The sequence below is a fragment of the Typopeltis vanoorti genome, chromosome 2 (assembly GCF_054136105.1).
Source record: "Typopeltis vanoorti isolate ZY-2024b chromosome 2, IOZ_Tvanoo_1.0, whole genome shotgun sequence".
NCBI lineage: Eukaryota > Metazoa > Arthropoda > Arachnida > Uropygi > Thelyphonidae > Typopeltis > Typopeltis vanoorti.
The window spans coordinates 128,902,311-128,921,776 of record NC_143550.1 but is presented as its reverse complement, the minus strand read 5'-3'; the positions used below and the strand labels follow the sequence as shown (position 1 = coordinate 128,921,776).

The 19,466-nt window shown below is 38.1% G+C and overlaps 1 protein-coding gene across 1 annotated transcript in view; it reads left to right on the top strand.

Annotated features, from left to right (window-relative positions):
• The first annotated feature begins 316 nt into the window (after positions 1-316).
• Positions 317-19,466, top strand: part of LOC150109426 (endothelin-converting enzyme 1-like) — a 297,401-nt gene continuing 278,251 nt past the window's right edge. Inside the window, exon 1 of the mRNA XM_090413095.1 lies at positions 317-1,295. Within this exon, the coding sequence (XP_090269221.1) occupies positions 576-1,295 (720 nt within the window). The 5' untranslated portion in view covers positions 317-575. The remainder of the gene's footprint in view (positions 1,296-19,466) is intronic.

Genomic DNA, 19,466 nt, shown 5'->3' with positions numbered 1-19,466 from the left:
AAGATAATGATAATATAATGTAAATAGTGACTAGTTGTTACTATACTCAATATGGCTATGTTACAAAGGTGAAAAATTTTTGAATCGTTAATTACATTTATCTTTAAGTTAAGTTCACTTTTCATTATTATTATTTAACATTCTTTACAAATATGTTACAAGTATAATAATAATTTTAGAAATGCTCTTCTAAAATAGCTTAACAATTATCACACCAGTTAAAACTCGGTTTTCAGGTTATCTTCCTTACAGAGTTATTATGATTGGTGGAAAGTTGAAGGCACTTAATGCTATCACTTGGCGTGGTGGTGTTGAATGTAAGGAAGATTTTGGTGCGGTGTGTACGTTCGGCTAAGTGGCAATATACTTTTATATGTGACTTTTCCGCTTGTTATTGTGTACTCAAGTGTGCCCGTCAGTTTGTCATGTTAATTGTCTAATGAAACCTTATTCTTAATGTAACAGATAGTGGTAAAAATTAAGAGGTTTTATTTTTTTTCTTTCATGAAGATAAGAGTGCGCCATTATTATAGGAGAAGTAATACGATTATTCTAGGATTACACATTACAGAATAATGAATAAACCTGAAGCAGAACAGCAAGAACGTGCAAAGTGCATGGGAAATAGTGATCAGACTAGTGAGAAAGAACAAAAGTCGATAACACAGAGGTTACGCGAACTGTCAGAAAGGTTGAAAAGTAATAAATACTGTGTTATTATAATTCTAGAAAGCATACTTCTGTTTATTTTTTTCATTGTAGTAATAGTATTAGCAGTTCAAGTGAATCGTTATAGGTGTTCTAAGAAGCCTAAGCAATGCGTGACAGAGCACTGCTTACGTACTGCAGCCTCTGTAGTCGCACGATTAGATACTGAAAGTGATCCTTGTACGGATTTTTGGTCATATGCGTGTGGAAGCTGGATCAACCACAATCCTCTCCCAAATAATTATGGATCATTTAGTGTGAAGGATGAATTAAAGCAGAAGATATATATTCGTGTGCGTAATTTGATTGACCTCGTAGATCAGGATTCAGGTTTTAGTACACCAAATTGGAAAGTGAATAGGTTTTATAGAGCATGTATGAAAACTGAGGATATTCAATTCACAACACCACGTATTAAAAGAATTTTTAATGAAATGGCAGGTTGGGCTGCTCTCAGAGAATGGGAACCGGAACGCTGGGATATCAATGATGCCTTAAAAAGATTGCATACAGTTTATGGTGTTCATCCATACTTTAGAATATATGTGGAACCAGATGATCTTGATCCATTAAGGAATATTATCAAGGTAATATTTTACTGGTACCATTCATATAGAATATGCCATACATCATTAAATGTAAAAAAATATTATTATTATTGTATGGGCACCTCCATGGAGTTCAAAGACTCATTGTGGGAGACCCAGACTATCCACACAATCTATTATACTTCTTATTGAACCCATTAATGATAGAGCACTTACAATTGACTCTGGCAACCCATTCCACTTATTCACAACTCTCCAAGCAAAAAATCTGGTCACATCCCCTACTAACCACACCTTTATTCAACTTGCAGGGATGACCTCTTGTTCTGGCACCTCTAGCCAAGTGCTGAAAGCTTTCCCCTACATCATTCCTATAAAATCCTTTAAGTAACTTAAATGTTTCTATCATATTCCCTCTTTTTCTTCTATCAAGCAGCTTCTGCAATCAAATACTCTCAGTCTATCCTCATATGGAACATTCCACAGACCACTTACCATCTTGGTTGCTTACCTCTGCATCTTCTCCACTGCTTCGTCATTCCCAAGAAACTGAGGAGACCAAACCTGAGCACATTAATCCAGATGTGGATGAATCAAGGACTTATAAAGAGGAATAACACTTTCTTTATCATTATGTGTTCTTCAGTAGTCAAATAATCTTATAACCATCTTGGTAATATTTCCTCTAAACTTTAACTCTGTCTACCACCACACCTGAATCTTTAGCTTCATCTATTTCCTGGAATACAGTTCTATCAGTATGGTACACAGCTTGTAATCTATTTATCCCAAAATACATACCTTTTACATTTTTCCACATTATCTAATTTTCTATCATCAACAAACAACCTAATATTTCCTATATCATTTATCTACAAATTAACAGTAGTGGTTCTAGCACTAAACCTTCTAGTACACCACTAGTCACATGCTTTCACCTGGATTCTGCTCCTCCATATGCCACTTTTTGATAATTGTCCAGCAGCCACTCTCTTATCCACATAATCATATCCATTTCCATTTATTCTAATTTGTATAACAGAGTTCCATGTGATATTCTGTCATATGCCTTTTCAAAATCTAGCAGAATCATAGTGTAGCTATTTCCTTTATTTAACTCAACTCTTACTCTATTATAAAAAGTTAATAAATTACTTAGACATGATTGATCCTTACAAAGCTACATTGCACCTCATAGAGCAAGCGTGGCCAACTTCATTCTATACGAGGGCCAGTATATGTTAAATGGTAGCGTCAAGGGGCTGCACACTTTTAGACAGAACTTAAATAAAAATAAACTGTGCATTTTTTCAATGTAATAGTTATATGTATTAAATGACTATATTTGTTAAATCATTTTACTACTGGGAGAACAATATAAAATACTTGATTGATTTAAATATAAGTTGTTAAATTAAATTTAATTACATATTTTTGGTTTTTTACATGTAACACAACTTAATGAGAACACTGTGGGTGTTCATGTGCGACAACAAGTTCATCAAAGTCGATTTTCAACAATGATGACGATATTCATAACAAATCCTGAAGGTGGTCATCAGTCAGTCGACTTCTTTGTGATGATTTAACTGCCCTCATGGTTGAGAAAGTGCATTCACATATGTATGTGCTTTCAAACATAGATGCAATTCTCAAGCTGAAATCACTGAATGCAGGATATTTTTCCCTTGGTACCAGTTTCCGAAAGTCAATGCCTATCTCCACCCTTGACTAGAAAAAGGGTCACTTTGAAGATCACACAACTCCAATTGAATAGTGTCATGCTACTCTGAAATGCCGCATTTCGTTGGGTTGTTAAATAATGTCAGTTGAGGCCGCATATCATCACTGGTCAGAAAATTGCTTACTGAATTGCTCCAAAAGTTGGTCTAACATTAGCACAGAAAACTTGAGGTCATTGTCATGGTTTCTCTAGGTTAAATGACTAGGTTTCTCTGAAGGTTAAAAACCTTTAGTCGACTTATGAACCAATCTAGGTGTCCAACTAAATCTGAGATTTTGTTACATCCCTGTACCTTCACGCTGAGTTCATTCATGTGGTGTGTGATGTCTGTTAGAAAGCCGAGTAAGCTGTTAAAATGAGGATCACATAATTTTGTGATTAGTTCTTTGTCTTCTCGTGTTCCTCTAGAAACTGTTTTATTTACTTTTTCAAAGAAAATAAACTGTTTCAAACAGTTCCCTCTGCTTAGCCAACGTACTTCTGTGTACAAAAGAAACTTGTGGTGTGTCAAGGCCCGATCCCTTACTTAGATTCACACACTTCATTACAGTTTTCATAACATCCTTTATCTCCAGAATTTTACCACACTGAGCTTCCTGATGTAATGCAATACAGGGAAACTGATTCCAGCCTTTCTTAGTAAGCCAACTAAGCCTGTTTGAATACCACGCATTGATTTGGCGCCATCCGTCACAATAGCTGTGAGATTGTTGATGTCACCAGTACCATTTACAACCTTCATAATGGCATCATAAATGTCTTGACCTTTGGCTGTGTTATGCAATGACTCTAATGAGAGTGTGCTTTTTTGATGCTGGTTTAGTAAAAATAGATTTCTGAGCACCAACCTTTCTCTTCAAATTACGTACAATTTTAGTATGTACTTGTCCAACGTATTCTTGGTATTTAGCTGCATGGTGCTGTACGTAGTGTTTGAGGTTATATTCCTTTTGCACAGACAATACTTGCAAACACACAAGGCACTGTGGTTTGTTGTCATTATTGTTTATAAACAGAAATTCATTTTCCAATTTCTCCTGAAATGACCTGTTTTCTTCACAGATCTTACGTTTCTTACTCATAGTACACAAAGGCTGAAGGAACTGACCAGGGGACACAAACTTCAACAATAACACTATTTACTGTGAAACTGAGTCTTTGAAACTGATCACTGTAACCAGAGCAGAGCAAGTGACTTTCAATGATGAGCTACTCTGGAGTGCATAGAAATCTACCACTTCTACAACTCGCACAGAGAAGCAGTAGATTTTATAAATTGAGTAAGCTTTTTAAACAATTTTGATTCCGTTTTGAGAATATAAATTGTTTCCGTCATCAGAAATAATGAATATAACTAGTATATCAATCAGAAAATCTGCTGTCGAAACTAATAGCTAAATGGATAATACATATATAATATAGTTTTTATCCTGCCGCGGGCCACACAAAATCACGTTACAGGCCGCATGCGGCTTGTGGACCTGCTGTTGGCCACCTATGTCATAGAGTATCATATTCTTATCCTCTCATTCTTGAATTCTCTTTTTGACCAACTTTTTCAGTACTTTTAGCACCACTCCTGAGATACTGATTTGTCTATAATTTGTTACTGCAGTCTTAGAACCTCCTTTATGCACACGAATTATTTTGCACTCTCTCCACTCTCTTGGAACTTGACGAAAGCCGAGACTTAAATTGCCTAGTCAAAGGCATTGCCAAGTTCCTTTGCATGTTCTTGCAAAACCCAAGCTGATATCCCATCTAATCCCACAGCTGAATTTACATTGAGATTCTGCAGTATCCTAAGAACCTCCAATTCATCCACCTGTTTCCACATCAATCTCTGTCATGTGTCACAGCAGTAATCTCATTTGGATGATATACTCTTGCAAAGTGGTCACTCAGTAACTCAACTATTTTATCTTCTTCTGTCACCTTGTCACCATCAGCACTCATTTTGGATAATCTTCTATAGTCATTCTTCCTTCTATAGTCATTAGCCAGTGGAATTGTGGGATAATAAGACAAAGACTGGCTAATATGAAGCCATAAGCTTCTATATACAAGTACCCCAGTTCTGAAGTTAATTCATGTACAAACTTTGTTTTCTTCCTCTTGGATAAAGGATGAAACCAAGAATATAATTTCTTGGCATTCTTCATTTAGTGTGTAACAAGCAAAAAAACTTTCAACACTTAAATATCTTGATTTCTCTCTTACTGTGCTTAAAAAAATTTCATGAATCCTCATGCACATATACCATTCCTTTTTGTAAAAGTATACCATTTACCTACCAATGTATTTGTAAAAATATCTTTTCCATTTAGTGAACAAGTGTTCAAAAGCAGTTTAAAAAAAATGGTATATCACATGACAAATAACTTCAGGCAACAACTAGGTTCTTCTTCCATCTATTTTATAACTCAGAATGGCTGCAAATAAATAATACTGATAAAAATCAACAAATACAAATCTAGCTTTGAAAGGATCGATTACAAAAGCACCCGGCTACTGCTTAAAGGGCAGTAGTCTTCTCATCCCCTCACCAAGGCCATTTATACATCAGAAAACTTCTCGGTCATCATGCTTGTTATTATGTAGTGAATAGGATGAAATCTGACTGTAATGTAACAAAAGCCTCTTTATCAGGTAAAGCATAATCCTACCACACACAGTGTATGGTAGCAGGATTATGCATTACCTTCCTCGACTTCCCTGCAGTGTCTGCAAGGAAGTCTGAGTTGTGGTATGTTGTTGGCATGGGAGAAAGAAACGCTGATAAGAATATATTATGGCAAAGAAACCTAATGTTTCTCACTGCAGGCCTCTACTATCTAATTATTCGCCAAAATCCCAACAGAAAGAAAAATAAATCATAATAGTATCACTTACTCAGGTTAAAACAATGCCTTTCATCCTCAAAAAATAACACCATAAATAATTATAAATAATACAAAAGTCATTTCCACATCCAGTAACATTTTCAGCATAAATCCGTGATTTCGTTAGCTTTCCTCGAAGCATTAATTCTCTTAAGAAGAATTTGGCATTATTATTATATGGATACCTCCATGGAGTCAAAAGACTCTCACAAGAGACCCCACTAAACATTGTTCACACAATACCTATCCTACCTCTTCTAACACTTGTTCACTGTTGTAGCATTCACAACTACCTCTGGCAATTCATTCCACTCATTCACCACTCTCCAAGCAAAGAACCTAGTCCACACACCGTTACTAACTGCATTCTTACCCAACTTTCAAATACTTGTTCTCCACTATTTCCCCATGTACTGAAAAATTTCTTTTGTGTCTGTTTTATAGAATCATGTCCCCTCTCATCAACCTGTCATATTGACCTTTCACTAAACTCTGCATCCCACACATCTTCAATCTATCCTCATAGGAAACATTCCAGAGATCTGTCACCAGCTTGGTCACTCATCTCTGAATCCTGTACACCAACTCCTGATCTGTGCACAGTAACCAAGATGTAGTCTAATCATAACTTGATTAGGGATACTCCTCCCCCCGTTTCATTACTGGTCAATGTGGTCTTCAATATCCAAGTAATCCTTTGAGCTATTTTGCCAACTTTAGCAATTTGTCCCCTAAACTTCAAACCTCTATCCACCATCACCTCCCTGATCTCTAGCCTCCTCAATTTCCTGTAATCCAGTTACAGGAAATTGAGGAGGCTAGAGATCAGGGATATCTAATCTTTCATTGCAAAGTGCATTACTTTACATTTTACAACCATTGAATTGAATTGCAAACCTTTCCCCACCACACTGTCAATTTATTTAACTCATCCTGTAGGAAATCTACATCACCTTTAACAACTATTGCCCTCCTGAATATTGCATCATTGCAAACAGCTGAATATCCCACCCTCCAATGCACTAATATATCATTCATATACAAATTAATGAGTAGCGGCCCTAGTAGTGCTGAGGCACTTCACTAGTTACTCTCATGTGTTGATTTCACTGCACCATATACCACTCTAATGTTTATCTGTCAGGCATCCCTTCCCCCACTTATGCCATCATGTGAATAAATTACTAAGGCACTACCCACCTTTGAGAAAGCCATGCTGTCCTCTGTAGAATGTTACCGTATTTTTTTGTGTATAAGATGATGATACTTTTTTCTAAAATTTTTAAACCAAAAATTTGGGGTCATCTTATACACGGGGGAGGGGGGGGTAACCGGTTGAGAGACCTGCGGTTACCGTGCTGAAACTGCCAGTACCTTGTCTTTATGAAAGCTTCTGCCAATCACTAGCCTTTGTTAACTCTGTCAATTGACATCATTAACATCTGAATCTGAATAAAGGAATCAGAACTCTGAAATCATTCATACGTCTGCAACTTGGTGGTGGGGTAAGTTAATGCATTGACAATATTTTGAGCACTAGCCCATAAAAATGTCCAAAAATAAAAAACGATTGTCATATTCTTCAAAATTCAAGTTAAAAGTCATCAATTACGCAAAACAACATGGAAATAAAGCTTCAGAGAGACAATTTGAACCTCCTCCCACTGAGTGTATGATTAGACAGTGGAGATGTTTAAAATATTGATTTCTTAATTTTGGGTTCGAAAAAGTAGGGTTCGTCTAATACATGGAAAAATACGGTATATTCCTATCCTCTCATTTCTGAATTTCACTTCTAACTAACTTTTCCAATACCTCAACCACTACTCCAGAGATACTAACTGGCCTTGGAACATTGCCAGAGCTGAGACCTAGATTAAATAATTTGTTACAGGTATTGCCAGTTCTCTTGCATGTTCTTGTAGCATATAAACACTTCTGTAGCACAATTGGAAGAACAACAGTGTGTTGTGTCCTTTTATTGGAAATGGCCTAAGTTCGATTCTCATCATAATGAGAGGAATCTTTATAATGGGTTTTTTCAACTGAAGGTGAGTTAGTTGATCTCATATGAAGGTAGCATGGTATTTTCTCCTGGAAACTCAGGTTTTTCATCCCCATACAGACAAATCGGTCTTGAGAACATGCAATTTACAAACAAAAGAAAACTAGTAGTGACGGTGCTGGGCAGTAGATGGCATTAGTGTAGGTGATGGTACTAGTGGTTTGCTGTAGTTGATGGATGAGTGGTGGAGACAGAGAATTGTAGAGTAAGTGCTCTCCCTGAAATGCTCTTACCTTATCCAACACACCCAAACAACTGGTCCCCTTCATCACATGCTGTTTCCTTCTTTTCAAATGTTCAAAGTATTTCAGCTTTCTTTTTGTCAGTGCTCTTAAGAAGTCTCTTACTGAACCTTTCTAGGAATTATCTGTTCATCTGCATTTCAAAGTTTCCTGTACCAGCACATCTATGAAGCTGTTATCTTTTTCTGATCAATCATTCTTGAGTGATAGATACATCCCTCCAGACTTTAACTAAATCTCTGACTATTGTCCTATCCATTCCTATTTAGCTTCTGATGTTATATTAATGTCATCCTTAATTTCCTAATATGTATCCTCAAGGGTCATTTTGTTACTATTGTGACAGCATTACATGATTAAGTTTATATCATTATTGATCTCTTGTCACTACTTTTCCTTCAAATTAGTGTATTACTAGTCAGCACTCCAATATTCTCATAACTAACATTTTATTTTAAGGTGCTTCTGACTGAATCAATCCACCTAGACCTTGGTTTTCCTCTTTTTTTTTTTGCTGCCATCTTTGCACCAAACACCTGTTTTGCAAACCTCTCTGGCTCCTTACTATACCAGCTTTACTCATTCTGTTGTCTGTTTCTAAATTTAATTTGTTACCATCCTCACTAAAAATTGTGCTTAAATAGCTGAAATATTTAACTTGTTCTATAGGTTCTCCAAGGCCTGTGTAGCTCCATTGAAGTGGCTTGCATCCTCTGTGCTAGTCCACTAAAATAGATTTAAGTTCAAATCTAGTCACTGACTGGAGGAACTTTTTCTAAGCCTTTCTTCAACCAGTTCCTGAGTTAGTTGATCTCTGGCATGGGCAAGCAGGTTTTTTCCCTCCCGGAAACTTGGGTTTTTCGTCCCGTAAACTAAGAAAATCAACCATAGAACCCACACTGTTTCAGACAAGAACATATCCTGTTAGGGTTAGGTAATGAGAGATGGCAGCTCTTGTTTTCCAGTCCCTTCATTGGTTGCTGCTTATAATTAGTGATTGTCATGGGCAAGCTATCTCTGATGGAGATAGCTTGCCCATGACAAGCTATCTTTAGGTTTTGGAGAACTGCTCACTCAGTCTCCAAAAGCTAGATAGGGTTAAAAGGCCTCGCCTACCCCCTGTAAGGGAATGAAAGATATTAGATGATTTGATTTACTGATAGGTTCTCCATATGCTGAAACATCAAACTGAAGTTTTTGATGTTTCAGCATATTTTCATAGTTCATTTTATTGTTGAATTTCATGCCAAATTTGTTGGAGCTGTTATTCCATTTAGAATAACAGCTCCAACAGAATTTAGAATAACAGAATAATCTGAATCATAAGAATCCTGGAGATTTGCAGTGGATATGTTTAGGATTACATCATCAGCATAAACCAAAAAACAAAGTTTGATATCTCTGATTCTAATATCAATATCATAATAGGATCTATTTGGTCTGGTTGGTCAAGTAGTTAGCGTATCTGCTCTCCAGCCAAAAGGCTGCAGGTTTGAATCCTGGCGTGGGCATTGATGTTTGTGATTGTCTGTGAAAATACTGGTGTCATTGTGGGTAGAATGCATTGGTGTAGATGATGATGGTAGTTGCGATTCGTTGTAGTTGGTGGATTGAGTGGTGGAGACAGAGTTGTAGAGTAAGTATCCTCCCTCGATGAGTCGTCTTTGGACTCCCTGGAGGTGTCACGTAATAATAATTAAGGAGGGGAGGAAGCGTAGAAAGTTTTTTACCTTGGGTATAATATATGTTAAAGATACCAAGTTATTTTAAATATAAACCTGTTTTTTTACTCCCTTTCCCAAGTTAAGCAAACAGACAAGTCAGTCAAGTTTCCACCTGCAAGTGTTGCCAAGTCTAGCTGACCCTGCACGTAGTGCAAGTCCAAGGCAACTCGTGGTAAAGGTAGAATAAGCTCTGATCACTATTCTTAATGTTTACCCTTAATGCAAAGCACATCTCCTGGAGGAGATGTATGATGTTATGTATTAAAGGCAAGGGGCCACTACCCAGACCGGTTTTGACCTTTATTGAGGTCTCATCAGTGGAAGCCAGGCTAAGAAATACTAAGTTTTAAGTAATAGAGAGCTTATAAATATTTTACCAACACAAGTTACCATAAGGTGCTTTGACCTTATTAAATAAAAATCTCAGGATGAGAGATAGACGTAGAAAGTTTTTTAACCTTGGGTATAATATGTGTTAAAGATACCAAGTTATTTTAAATATAAACCTGGTTTTTTACTCCACTTAAAACTTAGTATTTCTTAGCGTGGCTCCCACTGATGAGACCTCAATAAAGGTTGAAACTGGTCTGGGTAGTGGCCCCTTGCCTTTAATACATAGCATCATACATCTCCTCCAGGAGATGTGCTTTGCATTAAGGGTAAATATTAAGAATAGTGATCAGAGCTTATTCTACCTTTACCACGAGTTGCCTTGGACTTGCACTATGTGCAGGGTCAGCTAACTTGCAACACTTGCAGGTGGAAACTTGACTGATTTGTCTGTTTGCTTACTTTGGAAATGGAGGAAAAAACCAGGTTTATATTTAAAATAACTTGGTATCTTTAACAGGGGAGGAAGTGGATATGCAGACATCAATGAGGCAGTTGAGTATAAGAATGTTTATAATGTGCCCGAGCCAGTACGAAGGACAAGAAATCAGAATGGGATAGTTAGTATAACGCATCTAGATAGGGGTGGGACAAAAGGACCTCTGCATTTCATGTATACTAATGCTAGGAGTATTAGGAACAAGAATAGGAAGAATAGAAAGGGAGATGGTAAATTCCTTTGTTTTTATATCCGGGTACGAAACTCGGATCGAAATCCATACAGTTTCATGCCGAAAAAAACTATCGGCGAGCCCAAGTGTAAGTGATCACTTGGGTAGTACAACACCAGGGCAACTCCATGCAAAGATGGAGCAAGCTCCGTCAGTAACTTTAATATTCTCTCATAATATAAAACCCAGCTCCTAAGAGTTGTATATATATTGTTTTACATTATGAGAAGAGGTCACTACCTAGACCGGTTTCGACCTTTTTTGAGGTCTCATCAGCGAGTAGGTAGACCTGGAATATCAAGGTTTTAAGTGAACACGAACTTACCTCTACTATCGAATTGCCAAAGTGGTGTACTCCTATATTTATTGTTAATTACTTATTAGTAATTAAGAAGGAAGAATTTTTGGCCTTGGTTGGCTCTTCCTGACCACAGGTTATTGGCATTAGTGAAACATGGCTGATAGAAGATGATATAGTTAGTGGGCTAGAATGTGTAGAGTATAGTGTGTTCAGGAGGGACAGAGAGAATAAAATGACGGGGGGAGTGTTAATGATGATAGCTGATGAACTGCAACCAAGGAGAATAGAAGTTGTATTGTAGGATAGTGAAAGGAGCTCATTTGAGGCTATTTGATGTGAGATTGACACTAACGGAACAAAATGTACAGTTGGGTGCTGCTATAGACCAGGTGATGGAATAGATGGTGGAGATGGTATGCATAGGCAAATTAATGAAATTAGTGGAAGGAGGGTAATTATTATGGGGGATTTCAACTATGGTAACATTGATTGGAAGAAGGAGAGAACACATGTGAGGAAGGAACTGGATTTTATTCAATTACTGAGGGATAACTATCTGAGGCATCATGTAATGGAAAATACTAGGGGTTCGAGGGTGCTTAACCTAGTAATAGCATCTGAGAATTTCACTGTAATGAATATGACCATATTGCCACCTATTGGTGAGAGTGATCATAGGGTCTTGACCTGGGAAGTGGCTAAATGTGTGAAATTTTTGATTCAGACAAGGTACATGTGGAATTACCGTGCTGGCAAGTATGACAAGCTTAGGAGATTTGCTTGGTTCAGTGCCATGGCATGTAAAACTGTAAGGGCTGAATGTTGATAGGTCATGGGAAGTGGACAAGGAGCATTTGCAGGAGGTTATGGCAGATGTATACCTAGAGTCCGAATAGTAAATCAAGTATGGGTTAAATGGATGAATAACACCATTAAACTTGAGTTGCATAAAAAGAAACAACCCTGGAAGGAATTGGAGGAGAAAGGTGACCTGCAGACACATGAACAGTATAAAGCGCAGGCCAGAAGGGTAACGAGTGTGGTGAGAAAGACAAAAAAACGGATTATGAAAGGATATTAGCCATGCAAGCTAATGAGAATCCCAAACAGTTCTTTCAATATGTATGCTGTTAGTAAAAGAAAATCTGTACATGGCAGAATGATTTTAAGGAATGCCGATGATAGGGATGTCGCTGAATCAGTCGATATAGTGGAATTACTGAGTGAGCAAGAGTATTATTATTATTATTGTTCCAGGAAACTCGAAGGAGTCGACAGACTCATCGAGGGAGGCCCTAACATCATGTCAAGAACAACTATTCAACATTCACACAGTATCTATCATACCTTGCCTTGAACTCATTCACGGTCGTAGCACCCACAACAGACTCTGGAAGCTTATTCCACTCATTTACCACTCTCCAAGTAAAGAACCTAGCTCTAACACCCTTGTCAACCATGCTCTTGTCCAGCTTCCATGCATGGCCCCTAGTCCTCCCACCACCAGTCATATTTTCAAAAATATCTTCTGGATCAATCTTATAAAAACCCTTCAGTAATTTGAATGTCTCAATCATATCACCCCTCCTTCGCCTATCGTCCAATTTCTGCAACCCACAAATCTTCAACCTATTCTCATAAGGTTCATTCCACAGACCTGCTATCATCTTGGTCACTCGTCTCTGGACCCTCTCCACTTCCTCCCCATCACGAAGAAACCCTGGTGCCCATAACTGGGCAAGAAGTCCAGATGGGGTCTTATCAAGGCTTGATACAGAGGAACAACAACTTGTTTGTCTCTGCATGTTAAAGTATTTTTCAGAAGCCAAGTGATTTGGTGAGCTGTTTTAGTCACTTTTGCAATGTGCCCCCTAAACTTCAACTCCCTATCCACCAACACTCCCAAATCCCTGGCCTCATCAATCTCCTGGAGTACGGTTCCACCAATGCGATATGCTGCTGCTGTTCTTTTCACCCCAAAGTGCATAACCTTACACTTTGCCACATTAAATTGACATCCATTTTTCGTAGCCCAGTCCTCCAAACTATCCAAATCATCCTGTAAAATTTTGACATCCTGTGCACTCACAATTGCTCTACCCAACTTTGCATCATCAGCAAACAAGTGAACACTTCCTCTCAAATCCTTTCCAATATCATTGATGAACAAATTGAAAAGCAGTGGTCCAAGAACAGAGCCCTGCGGCACTCCACTAGTCACAAGACGTCTTTTAGACTCCACTCCTGAATAAACCACTCTCTGGTATCTCTCCTTCAACCACCCTCCTATCCATCTCACCAACCCTATATCTATCCCCATCTTCTCCAGTTTACTGATTAGGGATCCATGTGGTATCCTATCAAAGGCCTTGGCAATATCCAGTAGCATCACTGTAAATAAACCCATTACCCCTATCCAGTTCAGCCATCACTGTGTTATAAAACATGAGCAAGTTACTGAGGCATGATCTACTCTTCACAAAACCATGTTGTCCCCCATACAATATCCCATTTTCATCTATCCAATCCTGTATTCTTTTCTTGACTAATTTCTCTAAGACCTTGACAATGATTCCTGATATGCTAATCGGTCGGTAATTTACAACAGCAGTCTTGGAACCACCTTTATACAGCGGAACTATTTTCCTCTCTTTCCACCTGCTCGGGACTAACCCAGACCCGAGACTCAAATTAAACAAAATGGTCAAGGGTACTGACAATTCTTTAGCTGCTTCTCGTACAACACGAGCTGGTATACCATCCAATCCCACAGATGTATTGACATTGAGGTTATGCAATAGACTACTCACCTCCACTTCATTCACCACAATTCCCGTATAATCTACTGGTTTATTCGTTTCTGCAATGTCACCACCTGGATGATATATTCTTGTAAAGTGCTCACTCAGTAACTCAACTATCTCAACTGATTCAGTTACCTTCCCACCATCGACATTCTTTAAAATCCTTCTGCCATGTACATTTTTCCTTTTACTTGCTACATATCTAAAAAACTGTTTAGGATTCTCTTTAGCCTGCATGGCCAATGTTCTTTTGTAATCCTTTTTTGCTTTTCTTGCCACACTCGTCACCCTTCCGGCCTGCGCTTTATACCGTTCATGTGCCTGCCAGTCACCTTTCTCCTTAAATTCCCTCCATAGTTGTTTCTTTTTTTGCAGCTCAAGCTTAATGGTGTTATTCATCCATTTAACCCCTACTTGATTTATTATTCGGACTCTAGGTATAGAGTCAGCCATTGCTTCATGCAAGCACTTCTTAACTACCTCCCATGCACTATCAACTTCTAGTCCTTGCAGTTGTACATGCCATGGCACTGAACCAATCAAACTCCTAAGCTTGTCATACTTTCCAGCCTGATAATTCCACATGTACCCTGTCTTAATTGAAAATTCTACACCTTTAGCCACCTCCCAAGTCAAGACGCTATGATCACTCTCACCGATTGGTGGCAATGCGGTCATATTTGTTACAGCCAAATCCTCAGATGTAATTACTAGGTCAAGCACTCTCTGACCCCTAGTATTTTCCATTACATGCTGTCGCAGATAGTTATCCCTTAATAACCGCATAAAATCCAATTCCTTCCTCCCGTGTGTCCTCTCCTTCTTCCAATCAATGTTACCATAGTTGAAATCCCCCATAATAATTACCCTCCTTCCACTCATTTCATTAATTTGCCTATGCATACCATCTCCACCATCTATTCCATCACCTGGTCTATAGCAGCACCCAATTGTATATTTAGTTCTGCTAGCCACAATCTCAAACCAAATGGCCTCAAATGTGCTCTTTTCTCTATCCTGCAATTCAACTTCTATTCTCCTTGGCTGTAGCTCATCAGCTGTCATCAACAATACTCCTCCCCCCATTTTATTCTCTCTGTCATTCCTGAACACACTATACCCATCACATTCAATCCCACTGGCTATATCATCTACAGTCAGCCATGTTTCACTAATACCAATAACCTGTTGTCTGGAAGTGCCAACCATGGCCATAAACTCTTCCTTCTTATTCCTAATATTCCTAGTATTAGTGTACATGAATTTAAGGCCCCCATTAACCCCAACCCTACCTTGATGCCTTATATTAACTATCCCACTCTGATTTGTTGTCCTTATTTGCTCTGGCATATTATATTCGTTCTTGCATTCAACTGCCTCCCTAATGACTGTATATCTACTCCCCCCCCCCTAACAAATCTAGTTTCCCTGAATTTGCACATCCACTACGTTCAGCAACACTTTCTCAAGTCTTCTTACACCGTAACCATTCAAATGCAAGCCATCCATCTTATATAGATCCTTTCACCCATCAAACACATCGTCCACAAATTCCACACCACTCGTCATACATAACCCACACATAAAGTCATTCACAATTATGGCCCTCCTTTTAAACATTTCACTGTCGTACCGTGGCAAAAGACTAATCATTCTAACTCTCTCACTCTTTTCTTTTGCTACCTCAAACAATTCATTCAGGTCTTCTATCATTTCCATTTTATCTCCTTTCAAATCATTCGTACCTGCCATAACAATCATTTCTTTCACCCTTTCCTTTTGCTCTCTAATAGACTCGGTTACATCCTTTATGGTCGCACCAAGTTGGTACGATTTTGTCAAATCCTCTACTAACACACCTCGTACTAACGAGTCTCCATACAGCACTCTATCCTTCATTTTGTTCATGTTCACATTCACACGTCTATTTTTCCTGTCATACCTTTTATTATTGGTTGGTTCATTCAGTCGACTTTTGTTCATGCACTCTAGCTGCTGTTTCGCCCTTTCTATCGCACCATTCAACAACGCGATCTCACTCAATGCATGGTGACGTTGAAGGAATGAAGCAACCATTAGTTTATATGGGAATTGTGGTGAATTAAGTGGAGGTCAATAGTCTATTACAGAACCTTAATGTGAATACATTTGTGGGATTGGATGGTGTATCATCACGGGTTTACGTGAAGCGGCTAAAGAATTGTCAGTGCCCATGACCTTATTGTTTAATCTGAGTCTCGGGTCTGGTTTAGTCCCGAAAGGGTGGAAAGAGGGGAAAATAGTTCCACTGCATAAAGGAGGATCCAAGACTACTTTTGCAAATTACTGACCAATCAACATATCAGGAGTCGTCGTCAAGGTCTTAGAGAAAGTAGTCAAGGGTAAAATACAGGAATGGATTGATGAAAATGAGATACTGTATGGGGGACAGCATGGTTTTATGAAGGGGTAGATCATGCCTCAGTAACTTGCTCAGGTTTTATAGCACAGTGACGGCTGAACTGGATAAGGGTAATGGGTTTATAGTGATACTGCTGGACCTGGCTAAGGCCTCTGACAAGATACCTCATGGAAGTCTAATCCATAAACTGCAACATATGGGAATGGATATATAGGGTTGGTGAGATGGATAGGAGGGTGTTTGATGGAGGGATGCCAGAGAAAAGTTTACTCAGGAGTAGAGTCCAAAAGATGGCCTGTGACTAGAGGTGATCCTCAGGGTTTTGTTCTTGGACCACTGCTGTTTAATTTATTCATTAACGATATAGGGAAGGATCTGAGAGGAACAGTTCATTTGTTTGCTGATGATGCTAAGTTGGGTAGGGCAATAGTGAATGCAGAAAATATCAAAATTTTGCAATATGATTTGGATAGATTGGAGGTCTGGGCTAAGGAGAATGAATGTCAATTTAATGTGGCAAAATGTAAGGTTATGCATTTTGGGGTGAAAAGATTAGTAGCAGTATATCACATTGGTGGAACTGTACTTCAGGAGATTGTTGAGGCCAGGGACTTTGGAGTGTTTTTGAATAGGGAGTTGAAGTTTAGGGGGAACATTGCAAAAGTAGCTAAATCCGCTCATCAAATCACTTGGATGCTGAAGAATACTTTGACGATCAGAGATAAGCAAGTTATTGTTTCTCTGTATTGAGCCTTGATAAGACCCCATCTTGATTACTGCACCGAGATCTGGTCACCTAGGTTTCTTCTTGATGGGGAGGAGGTGGAGAGGATCCAGAGGTGAGTGATGAAGATAATAGCAGGTCTATGGAATGAACCGTATGAAAACAGGTTGAAGATTTGTGGGTTGCAGAAATTGGTTGAAAAGGGGGATATGATTGAGACATTCAAATTGCTGAAGGGTTTCTATAGGATTAATTCAGAGGATATTTTTTGAGAACAGGACTGGTGGTGGGAGGACTAGGGAATATCTATGGAAACTTTGGAAACCATACTAACCACACTTGGCAAGAGTGTGGTTAATATGGTTGTTAGAGCTGGGTTTTTTACTTTCCGAGTGGTGGATGAGTGGAATAAGCTGCCAGAGTCTGTTGTGGGTGCTATGACAGTGAATGTGTTCAAGGCAAGGTATGATAGATACTGTGTGAATGTCGAATAGTTGTGATGTTCATGATGTTTAGGGCCTCGCTTGATGAGTCTAAGGACTCCTTGGAGTCGCCCGTCATAATATGGATGGTGAATAAGAGTGGTGATACTGTATATACTTATCTTACCCCTGTTTTTATCTAGGATTTTATATAGGAAAATCAAATGATCTTCCTATATTTCCTTCAATTCTAACTGCTGATTTACATCTTGTTGTACCATCATTTCATGTTTTGGTTGTAGTACTATCATATCCTCTATACCCCCTTGAGGGTATATACCAGGAATTTGATGATGATGATGATGATGATTTACATCTTAAATATAGACTACTTATTGCTCTTTATAATGTTAAACTACAGTTATACACTATATAACTGTATTTTTTTTTTTTGAAATGCTATTCTTTAGCACTTTGTCGTTTGCCTTTTCCAGATCGACAAAACTTAAATACAGATCCATGTCACATTTCTCAACTATTTTTCCATCTTGACAACCTGCATTTGGCCTGAACCCAACTTGTTCTTTTCCAAGTTTCTGTTCCATAATTTTTCTCAGCTTTTTCTCAAATATGTTTGAATAAATCTTACCAGGAACACTCAGTAGAGAAATTCTTCTAATTCTCACATTCAGCTTTATTTCCCATTCTATAGATGGATACTATGAAAGCTCTACTCCAGTCATCTGGAATTCATCCTTCTAACCAGGCCCTCTGAATTATACCATATAGCTACTGCAAAACTTCTATATCTCCATATTTGAGGATTTCTGGTCGAATGTCATCTTCCCCAACTGCTTTTTCACATTTCAGGTTTTTGACTGCTTTTGCTTCCTCAAGTATTGATATGTACTTCTCTTTACATTCTTCTTCAAATTTTTCTACTAGTGTTCTATCGCTAGTTGTTTCATTCAACAGTCTTTCAAATTAATTATTCCAGTCATCTAGGACAGCGCTTCCCAAACTGTGGGCAGCAGCCCCCTTGGGGGCCGCAGGTTTTGCTGAGGGGACCGTGAAATAATGAAAACAAATTTAAAATGTTTTAAGACTAAGTAGATTTTTCTTATCTTAAAAGAAACGTATTTAACTTTTATTTATTTATTTATTTTTTTGTTATTTTTTATATTTTAATGGAAAAATTCACACATTGGTTGGTTCACAAACTTTGCTTCTTCCTGCGTATTTCAGCGCTTAATGAATATTAGTAAATGTATGCTTATTCATATAAGTTTCATTTCAAAGCAGTGGTTAATTGTATTTACTTTGAATGTTCTCCGGGGAAGCTCCAAATCTTTCCGTCCCTTTCATCACGCGTTCGTAATCAGTGACTGTTGATATTGACTTTATATACATATCAAAACTCGTTTTATATTATCGCTGTCATCCGAGCTAGTTTTCTGTTACCAATAAAAGTTTCGCATATACTTCACACATGAAAAAAAGCTTAAACAAGTTAATGTGGGGAGATAGTAACTCGCTTGCAGTGGTAAACAACACGGCCTCCCTAACAGCCACTATACTGCAGAGGCAATAAAAACAAGTACTTTTATTATGCCAGTGAATAAGGTATGAGCAGTCTGTGTAATATATTTCTCAACAAATAGTGCAATTAGAGACAACTGGGATAAAAATACACTAATTAATGAATCACATGTCCCCCCATACAGAAACTATGCTATATAGACTGAAACAAAACCATATGTTGCATGGGCAAACACAGTATCTAACTAAAAACAACTATTGTTATTAATTAGATGTGTGTGAGTTCGATTTCGCAAGGCAG